The sequence below is a fragment of the Crocodylus porosus genome, unplaced genomic scaffold (genome assembly GCF_001723895.1).
Source record: "Crocodylus porosus isolate Cpor-Errol unplaced genomic scaffold, CroPor_comp1, whole genome shotgun sequence".
In the NCBI taxonomy this organism is placed as follows: Eukaryota; Metazoa; Chordata; order Crocodylia; family Crocodylidae; genus Crocodylus; species Crocodylus porosus.
Window position 1 is genome coordinate 48,432,372 of NW_017728931.1, and position 10,990 is coordinate 48,443,361.

General features: G+C 45.0%; 1 protein-coding gene across 1 annotated transcript in view; it reads right to left on the reverse strand.

Annotated features, from left to right (window-relative positions):
- Nucleotides 1–10,990, reverse strand: part of SYN3 (synapsin III) — a 310,184-nt gene that overhangs the window by 265,327 nt on the left and 33,867 nt on the right. Inside the window, exon 2 of the mRNA XM_019544808.1 lies at nt 9,188–9,670. Within this exon, the coding sequence (XP_019400353.1) occupies nt 9,188–9,504 (317 nt within the window). The 5' untranslated portion in view covers nt 9,505–9,670. The remainder of the gene's footprint in view (nt 1–9,187; nt 9,671–10,990) is intronic.

Sequence of the window (10,990 nt, forward strand, 5' to 3'; positions counted from 1 at the left end):
ACAGGCATGGGGCTGTAGCCTGGCCAGACTGGCCCAGACAGGAGCCATCTCTGTGGCCCAGCAGGCAGGACCTGGAGCAGGAGGGTGGAGCAGGTAGGCAAGACTCATTGCTGCTGCTGCAAGTACCCCTGTGCCAGCCACAGTGCCAGCAGCACAAGGAGTAGTGGATGAGGTGGGGCTGGGGGCTGCTGCCCTCACCTCCTCCTGCCGCCAGCAACTTGCATGCTGGGCCATGACTGTCTCCTACTGACATAGCCCAGCTGCCACCACTCCCTTCAGGCTGTGACTCTACCCTGGAGGGGAGGTGGGGTGGCAGCTGGGTCATGTTGGATGGGTGCAGCCATGGCCTGGCATGCAAGTGGCTGGCAGAGGGAGGTGGTGAGGACAGCGTGCCTGCCCCCCCTCAACCCCTGTCTGTTGCTCCTCATGCTGCTGGCGGTGTGGCTGGTGTGGCCCTGGCGGCAGTAACAACTCTCACAGTCCTGCTCCACCCTCCTGCACCAGGTCCTGCCTGCTGGGCCGCAAACGTGACTCCTGCCCATGCCAGTCTGGTCAGGCTGGAGCCCCGTGCCCACTGTGAGTGCACCAATCTGGGGAAGCATGTTCTTCCCCACACCCTACACACCCACCTCACCTGCCTCACATAGTATGGGGCTGGGGACAGGGGCCCGGGGCATCAGGTAAGTAGTGATGGGTACCAGCAGGGCCAGGGGGCTGTTTTCCACTTAAGCTAGTATTTACTGGATTGGGAATGGCCACTGATGTTTACAAATGGGTCCTGAAAGAAAAAAAAAAGGTTGTGAACAACTGCTTTAGGAAGAAGGGAACCAAAGTAACTAAAGAACAACACCGAGTCAAGGACTACAGAGTTCTAAGCAGAAATAAAACAAGAGTTTGGATTCATTAGAAGGTCACTGAAAGTCTCACAAACCTTGAGAAGTATGGTCGAGTTGCACAGGTCAGTGGAGATATAAGAATGATATTTTGGCTGTGTCCCCACATGAAGGCATGTGCAGTTTGTGGCACCACAAACTGCATGCACTGAATGTTAAAACATACCCTGCACTGCATATTTGCAGTGTGGGGGCAAAATTTGCTCCCAGGATTTCCTGGTAGCATAAAAAAAAAAATCCCAGAAAAAAGGTGGTATGGTTTACACTACAATAGCATGCATCTGAACAAACAGAGGCTTGGTCCTCTAGGTCCTGCCAGCCAGAGCATCTCCACTCCTCCATTTGTGCCCCAATTGCTCCAGCACTCTGAGACCTAGGAGGAGCTGGGCAAGGGGAATTTGCCCAAAGTGCAACAAAGGGCACGTGCAGGGACATGTGCTGCAGCACAGAGAAGCAGCACAAATTTGTGCTGCAACTATTTGTGCTGCTGCAGGCGCATGCCCCTGCACATCTGGACACAGCCTCTGCAGTTAAGTGCCATGCATTTAAATTGACTCTGGTAAAGTAACTAAAGAACAAAATTTGACCTGCTTTAGTATATTTACCATCTGGTAGGGAATGTTCCCCATATTTCTACTGTCCATTTTTGTAGGATTACATATTTTCTTTATGAAAATATAAAGAATCTATAAAGTATATAAATTCTTTATATTTTCATCTTTCACTCAGGAGCAATAGCTCCTAAGTTGCTTTACATGCACAATAAGGAACTATGGACACATATGGTGATATGCATAATATCAGAAGTGTCAAACTCATTCGACCCCGCAGACTGGAGGAGGCTTGTTGGATCTGTCTGTAGGCTGGACTGGACCAACTCCTTATTCTGCACTTGTAGCGCCAGGCCCAGCCTGTGCATAATATGCAGGTTGGACCTGATGCTGCAGGCAGCACAGGGGGTTGATCCAGAACGCTGCATGTAGCCTGTGCCCCCCTGTGCCAGCCCCGGGGTTTGGTATATGTGCACAGCAAGCCCCAGGGCTGGCACATACTACATGTGGCGCATGGAGCTGGACCCAGAGCTGCATGTGGCACAGGGGACCTAGGGCACAGGCTGCATGCAGTGTCTTGGACCTACCCAATACTGTCTGCAGTGCCAGCTCCATCCTGGGCACTGCAGGCTATGCATGCCCTGTGCCACCCCCCTGTGCTATATGCAGCATCTGAGACCAGTTCAGCCCCATGTGTTGCACACAGAATACACCAGCCACAGGGCTTGCTTTACAAGGTTAGCATGGAGTGTGTGCTCCCCATGGTGCACAGGCTGGATCCAGTGCTGCACACAGCACATGGGGTCCAGCATATGGGCTCCAAGTGACACCCTGTGCCAGACTGTGTGCTGTGTGGAGTGTGCAGGGTGCATGGCACCATGTCTTGCCAGCATACCACAAAGGGCATGGAGCAGGGACCAGTGCTCCGAGTTGGTCTAGCAGCCTGTGGCCCAGATCATGAAACTCCATGGGCTGGATCTGGCTTGAGTGGTCATATGTTTGACACCCCTACATGAGATTAATTGCAGAATAATGTGGTATGTGCAATTTCATAGCTCCCTTTGACAGTATTGCCTATTATTTTAGCCACTATCCCAGCACTTTTGGGACTACTGCTAATGTTCAGTATGTCTATGCTTTTCTCAAACAGCTACTGTACTTTTTTTGCTTATTTAGTTCATACATATATAGCTACACACAGGCACATCCTGTTTATTAAATATGTATCCTCTTCCCCCAGAACTGGAATTTTGTCCCCAGGTTACATTTTGAAATAGTCAGTGTTGGTTGAAGCTGGTTAAATATTTGTTTTCTGTAAGTATTCAAACATGACTGCAAAATCATAAACAATTTGCAGAATCTGAAAAAAGTGTCACCAATTTGTACTAACAATCCTTCAGTCACTATTCATAATTTTTCTTATTCTCCTGCTAGAAAATTCCAATCATCCAGCCAGGAAGTACAAACAAAGCCTTGGAATTTAAGCAACTAATTTCTAAGGGTCAAGTTCCAAATATCAACACTGGATGTGCAGCAAAAGCCTACCAATTGCTTGCTTATGATAAACACAGAATATTTTAAAGTAACAACTATTTGTAATTTCTGAGAATTCACCCAACGCAACAGGATATTAGTAGCATTTGACCAACTGTAGTCCTGAACCAGCAACACATTTACAGTTCAAATATCTCATGGACTGTCAGAGCTAGAAACGGGTTTTTATCTTAATAAACCTAATAAATCCTCTTTTCCAGCAGAATATAGCACCTGGGTTCTAGCCACAACAGATCATGCTACAAAGAACCACCATTTTCAACAACTTATAAAAGGATTCTGTTATGTATTAATCACGTTCTGTTTTGTTCTCCAATGCCAGGAGAGTTGGAGATTTTGTGCAAAGGCAGCCTGGCTTTAGAGATTGAGGCAAACGGAAAACAACAATAGTAACCTTCTAAAACAATCCTTAGTAGCTTTTTTCCTGTGAAACGTGGCTCAAATTCATGTTGGTGTATAAAAATTTTCAGCAAGACAAAATGTAGCTCTGATAGCATTGAAAGAGCTGGAAATTTGGACAAAACATGCCTATTGTTCTGACAAAGGGCATAGGATATTTAGCAAATGCAATCGAGCGGGGGCATTGTTTCTACATCTGGTGCAAAAAGCAATGTTTTCAACACACATTTTCAATGGGACTATTAGCTATGCATGTGCATTTCCAAAATAAGCTATTTAAGCAGAGCAGTAGGATGGAAAGCTGAGCACTTTCACGGATGGTGGAATTAACGATTCACAGTTCTAAATCTCATTTGATCTCTTTAGAAATCCACTCCAGCAAGAGTGAGATTTTACTTAGCGGTGCTCTGGGCAAGGAAGCTGCCAGAGGTGGGACGCTTTCCTCCTGGATGAGGTCACCATCCTGGATTTGGCTGATTTGTAGTAACATGGAGTTCTGCCACTCCATTTCCTCATGTTCTCTATGCGCGTGCATGTGTGTTTGTGTCTGAACTCCCATTTTCTGGCAGCCACTATAGGTGTGTTGTGGAGGTTGCTGGGTCTCTAAAAATGCATTGGTCCCAGGGCAGCAAATTCTTCCAAAGTAGCTGCTTTCTTAAGAGAGGCTGCTTAGTTCTAAAGCTGTGGGATGCATGGCTCAGTTATGCACTGTCAGTGAGAAAATAGGAACAGGATTCTCTGGCCTGGACGAAGGTTCACTTACTCATTTTTGTGAGTGCCAATGGGAGCTAGTTTGTCAAAACACTAAGGATAAGGAGCAACACAGGTAGTGTTTTCCCTTCCATGCATCCCACTCTGAGCTGATTAAAGATGCACTTCTTTGAGATGTGTTAGAATGAGGTTTTGGGGGAAGAAGGGAAGCACTTGTCAAACAAAGTGCCCTGCGACTAATACAATTCACTCTTCTGGTATCACTGCTAATCTGAATTGTTAGTTATATGCTGGAGACTCACAAAAATGTTTTAAAGTATCCTACCTTTGAAACAAACTAGAGTAGACCACATGGTGGAAGTTGCAAGACTTTTGCAGAAGATGACCATTCATTCCCATTATGGGCCCTCACATCCCCATACCATTGTTGTGATACAAGTTAAATGCTGTGCTGCAATACCAATAAACCTGGTAGATTTTTAAGAAACACAGTGGCAACCAGCAGCATAAGTAGGGATGGGCAAGTGGGGTAACAGCCCAGGATGCCATTTTGGAGGGAATGTGCAACAGCAGCCATACAGCAACAACTGCAGCCGGTGGGTAGGGATCCTACCTGATACCTGAAGCCTGGCACACCACTTCCCCCAGTTTCCTGTCCCGGGTGTTGAACATACTAGTTATGCTTTGATAATAACCCTTCTCATTTAAATGCCTTTGACACACTTTGATTGTAAGCTCTTTGAGCCAAGGACCATCTTTTTGTTTTGTATGGGTACAGGAGCTAATAAAAGGAGTCCTCACCTGAGACTGGGACACCTAGCTTCTGCCACAACAAAAGGTACACACAGCCTTTACATTTAGATCAGTCTAACAAGGGTTAGATCAATCTAAATGCCCATCCATGCAGGCATTCGGAGAGCTTAAATCAGGTAAAAAATGATGGGCCTGATCTAACTTAGTTCACCTGAGTAGGTGTACTCACTTACATTGATATTGGATTAACCCAGTCTAGGAAAGGGTTAACTAGCTCTCTCAAAAGCTTACACATTTGTAGCATAGCTGTAGGGTGGGGGAAGCCCACCCTGGACCCATACTAATCCCTGCCCCCCCCAACCCTGACTAAGGCAAACCCACCCCTCTGACACCCTTCCCCCTCCCGCAAAGGCTAGGGACAGACATTACGCATAAACCGGTTTAAATGATCAGAAACTGGTTTAATCCTGTAACACAACAGATGTTCAATAAACTGCACATAAACCAGTTTCAGCCATTTTCAAACTGGTTTGAGATAAACCTGGTTGAATCTAGTATCAGACTTAACTGATCTCGGTCAAACCAGTTTATGTACCGTCTGTCCCAGACCCAATAGGGTGACACCCTCCCCCCTGCCCCCCATTCATGGGCATCCCTCCCCACCGAGTTACTCTGGTTTCCCTATCCAGCTCTCAGAAGTGGTGAATGCATGTACACATTGCTCCTGGGAGCAGCAGACAGCTGCACATGCCAGCTCCCAGTCCAGGTATAGGCAACTTAAAGTAAGCCACTACACCTGGACCAGGTGCAGTGAACATTTGTTCGTGCGCAAGGGAATAATAAGTTTCTCATGTGTATTGCCACTTATGAGAAAGCATCTCCATTTTAAAAGAGAAATCAAATAGATTCTCCAGTCTCTCATCCTTCCAGTCAGAACAAATGAGCCCTTGTTGCATGGGTTTTGTAACTAGTTATAACGGAAAACTGTGTGAAAGCTCCCATTGAAATATTGCCAGCTCTTGTCGGTTATTACTCATATCTAAAGACCATTTTCTAATCCAATGAATTCTTTCCAAAGGAGAAGGAGAGGTTCATTATTCAATCAAATAAAACAATGCCAAATAAAAGCAAGTACTTGTGGCAGGTGAAGGGAAGTTGAAAAATGTTTTCAACTTGGTGCCTCTTCCAAAAGTGAAATTAAGAAAGCAGAGGCAACAGGAGGGGATTGTTGATACCAAAGATTCTGGGACTTGTCCCATGTGTGAGGCAACAAGAGGGGACAGCCAGAATCCTCCAATGGGTATTGTTCCTAGCCAAGCTGCCTCAAGACAAACATTACCCCCTGAGAGCTCAGGATTGTATACAGATTGATGCTAACAAGAACTGTGTTGCTCAGAAATAACACTTGAGCAGCAGAGATCAGTCTGGACTGGTAACAATACTCTTTTTCACTGGTTTTGTCACGAGGCCAAACTCTATTCCCCATACACCAACACAGGCCAGAAACTCAGATTACAGACTCAGAGGTCCCAGCAGGTTTGCTCTGTGGTTACTACACTGCATAAAAGCCTTTCCTACCATGCCTCCCCTACTGTTGTTGTTACTCATGCTAACTAGATTACTTAAAAAAAAGCAGACATACCTACCTATGCTGTAACCGCACTTTCATTTGCAGCAAGGACATACCTACGGGGTGAAACTGAGTTTGTCAAAGCAACAACAGCTGAAAGTATGATGATAAAGATTTTGGTTTGAGTGTGTACTCTAAACCATGACAAGCACCACAAGGTAGTCCATATCTTTTCCTTTCCTTGCCAATACTTTAAACCAGGGTGCTCAACCTCCCAGCCCCATCAGTTGGATGAGTGGCACAGGGCCAGATCCCATGCGTCTCTGGCTGCAGAGGGACCCCCAGTCCACAGTGGGGCCAACATGAGGGATCATGCATGCAAGACCACCTTATCTAGCCAGCAGGGCTTCCCACAGGTTGAGAAATTTGGCAGCAGGGGAATGGCATTTAATGCTGCCACCACTCCCTCTTTGCCAAATTTCCAGACTCCTGGGGAGTCCTGCTGGGTGGATGACACAGGTCCATGGGTTGAAGATTGAGCACAAAAAAAATTAGTCTGTCTGTCTATCTCTGGGCCTCTGGATCCGATGCTTTAGTCTTTGACTACAATGTATGGAATAACAAGTGACAACAGATGCTAAATTCCAGATACTAGTATCATGTACTAAATGCATTTCTATTTCCAATAGAGGCATGCTGTGATGAGGGACTGCCACCTGGCAGCATCTCCCTGTAACTGCAGAAGAGCTCAACAGAAGCCGTGGACAGCTAGAAAACTTTTGAGACTTGAATAATACCAACAGGCACATTCAGATAACAAATCTGTCAGAAAACAGTTAAACCAGTAAAAGGCAATGACATCACCTGTCAAAGCCAAGTGAATCTGGGTAGAGGAACCCCCCCCCAAACAAAAAAACTGCCTTCTTCCGGAAATAGCAGCAAGATATCCCTGCTCTTGCTAAACTGATACAAATGCTTGATGTAATTGCCAGAGACTACTTTCCCAGTGTGTCAAAATGTTATTTTTCATGCAGAAAAATTCCAATTATTTCAAGCTGGATGAAGGAGTCTGGCTCCATTGCTGCAGATCCACCTAAATGCAAAATGCAAAGCAATGATCTACTGAGCAAAGGAGGAACACCTTTGGGTTACAAAAGTGCCATCTTAACGCAGGCAGAAACACGCTGTTCCAGAGGGCTCTGGAGTGCACCACCACGTATTTTATGACTGGAAGAAAGGGAATTGTGAATATCATAATGATTTATCACTTCTGGTCAAAAGATAACAAGCAAGCACTAACGCGTATTTTCACATCGCTGTAAGGAAGCAACAACTTTTGTAATCGTTACCCATGGATCAAAAGTAACATCTGATATATTTTGAGACAAGACGTGTACCAGGAAGCAGAATAGCACTTTTAGTGAAACTTAGTTTTAAGAAGTAAGCGCCTTCATTATCTTTAAGAAACATTTTTTAATCTTCATATCTGTTGTATGTTTCTTCCATTGCTGGAAATTTGCAGATATTTATTTTGCTCTCTAAAAGGGACTGATTCATTGTGGCAGTTGGCAAGTCGCACCCTTTCCCATATCATCCCCTTTTTACTGGTTTCAATCTAGAAGAAAGTTTGACTTGCTAGACTGACAGGAGACATTGATGCTAATATGAACAATTACATCAGAAACTGAAGAGGGCACTGAACAAATGGACGCTTCCAGGTTTCAGTTGGGAACTAAATAGGGCCTAAGGCCCGCAAGAAAAGCCACTTATGGTTTTCTTGACTAAGGCTGAAGTGAGCTAGTACAACATAATCCCAATTAGCCAAACTCTCAGAGTTAGACAAAGCTCATCAATGTTTTCCAAGACGTGCTCTCCCCTCCAGTTCCCCAAACCCAATGGGTAGATAGTGAAGTGCTCCCAGCCAGTTTGCCAACACAAACTGGATAAGGAAAATACTCAGTGGCTTCCCCAAGGCCAAAATGAGCCATGCTATGTTCTCAATTTCCACCCGAGGTAATGCCCAACCTGTTTAACCCAAAGCTTGGCACACTAGCTAATTTTAAAATGGGCATACCCCAGCTGGGAAGCCAGCTCAGACAAATTTCTGAAGGATTCAAGTGTCCTCCAAAACTTTTATAAAGTGACTTGTCTCAACCAGTCTCACTAAATAGTCTTTTCTCATAAAAATGGCTCACCAAAAAAAGATTTGCATTAAGTATAATAAAGAAGCACTTCAGAGATGACCTAGTCAAGCCTCTGAACCTTTTGCCGCCTGCCATCAAGAACAGTGAGGGAAGTATGCTGTAATAATCAGTTCTAGAGGTTTTGGGGCTATATTTATTTCTTTTTATGAATTAAAATGGCATGAAAGTCTCTGGATTGACAGCCTTAGGGACAGAGGTCAAGCACAAAGCGGTGGAGTTGCATGGGTTCTCCACATTACACCAGTACCGTGCCTCTGACCTTCATCTGAAAAAGCTATTTCCAGGTGTGAAAAAAGAATTCAATCTGAGGAGCAGAGCACCGGGCTGCCTTTTTGACAAGTCTGCCAACCAATGCAGAAAGGAGACCACCCCATTCATTGTATCCAGGATCCTGAACCCTCCCAACCACTTCTGACATGGGTTGGACTCAAGCTGGTGACTCAGATGTGCAGATTTCTGTAACTTATTGGCGACTCCCTGAGACATCCAAGCCCACTTCATCCCAGCAACATCACTGCCCGTCAAGCAGGCAGGAGGAGTGTGTGTGCTTACCAATCTGTGTGCATGTCATCAATCACCAAAAGGATCTTGGGTTTCTGGGCCACAGGGGCAGGACTTGCTGAGTGCTCAATCAGTCCTGCTGCTGCTTGGGTCGTCTGCTTCATGGCACTGGAGATGGAACTGAAGATGCTAGTTCCAGGAGAGGGAGAAGGAGGTTTCTGAGACGGAGGCTGTTGCTGCTTCCTTTCAGTTGCTGGAGAAACTGGAGAGCTGGTGGAGTTATCAGGACGCTGCAGGTCCATCATGTAGCCATTGGGCAAGTTGGCCACGAAACTACTGTCTGAGAGGCGCCTTCGGAGAAAATTCATTTTTGAAGCTTGTGGGTGGAGAACTTCTCACAATAAGAGCAAGACTAAGTATCTCTGTATTTCACACTTCAGAGGGGCTCTGGGGATCGCTGCTGCTTAACTTCAGAGAGACACGCTTTCACGTCTGTAATTCTGAGAAACAGGTAGGTTTCCTTTTCTGATTTTTCTGTAGGAAGGTAATAAAAGACGTGCATGAGGTAAAGAGCAACTCTCTTCAGTTCAGACAACTTACTGACCCTCTAAAATATGCTTTCATGACCAATTAAGACTCAACCCTTAGACTAAAGGGGAAAGATCAATGTTCCATATATTTTTTACAAGCTTGCTGGACAAGTAGAGAGAACTAGATAGATCACTGGGGTTTCTCATATCTCCAGATCTTACGGAGTTGCAGAGAGCCTCACCCAACCACAACAACAAAATTAATTGGTCTTCTGTCTCAATTAATTTTGTCTAGAGCTAAGGGAATACTGGGGCAGACTATTGAAGTATTAGGCCTAGTACCTAATATTTCCAAGGAAATTAAAACAAAATTCCTGAAATACTTTTCAACACCATTCTTCATAATGAAGATTTGTTTTTCCTGACTCTAGCTGGAGATTTTGAAGCAAGACAAGCAAAAGACAAATATGACCTGTTCTGAATTTAAAAGAAAAAACCAAGCCCCCAGCATAATTAGCACCTCTCTGAACAAGCAAGCAAATAATATGAATGAATGAAAAAGATGCATTTGCTGATAGCTTGTTAAAAGGACACTAAATTTTGAGAAGCAAGTATCTGAACTAAAAAGGACCACAAGAAAGAAAGTAATTAAGTGTCCTAAAACACTTTGGTACCAGTTTTTTTAATAAGTACCCACTTTTGCACATGCAGTTTTTGTGCTCCCATATCTGGAGTGCTGGCATGATGTGTTCAGCAGGTAGTTGCTAGGTATATCACCATGCTATCTGATGTGCTGATTCATTTGTGAAATTTCTGCACATTCACAAAATAGGAAGCAAAATTTTAAAGGCTGCTTGAGGTTCCTTTACAAACTTGCCCTCTACATGTAAATGTTTCTTTTAGGAATAATGTCCATTACACTCTTGATCTTCTCCTGTGGCACCTCTGATTTCCTACAAGTCTTTTTTGAGTAGACTTCCAAAGGTCTTATATCTCAAGACTTTGTCTCGCTGGCACAGAATCCTTTTGTTTCATAGTTAGTAGGGTCGGAAGAGACCTGAGCAGATCATCAAGTCCGACCCCCTGCCATGGCAGGAAAGGGTACTGGGTCAAATGATCCCAGTAAGGTGTTCATCCAGCCTCCTTTTAAAGACCCCCAGGGTAGGAGCCAGCACCACTTTGCTTGGAAGTTGGTTCCAGATCCTAGCCGCCCCAACAGTGAAGTAGCACCTCCTGACATCTAGTCTGAATCTACCCTCCGCCAGCTTGCGACCGTTATTTCTAGTCACTCCTGGTCATGCTCGGGGGAACAGGGACTCCCCCA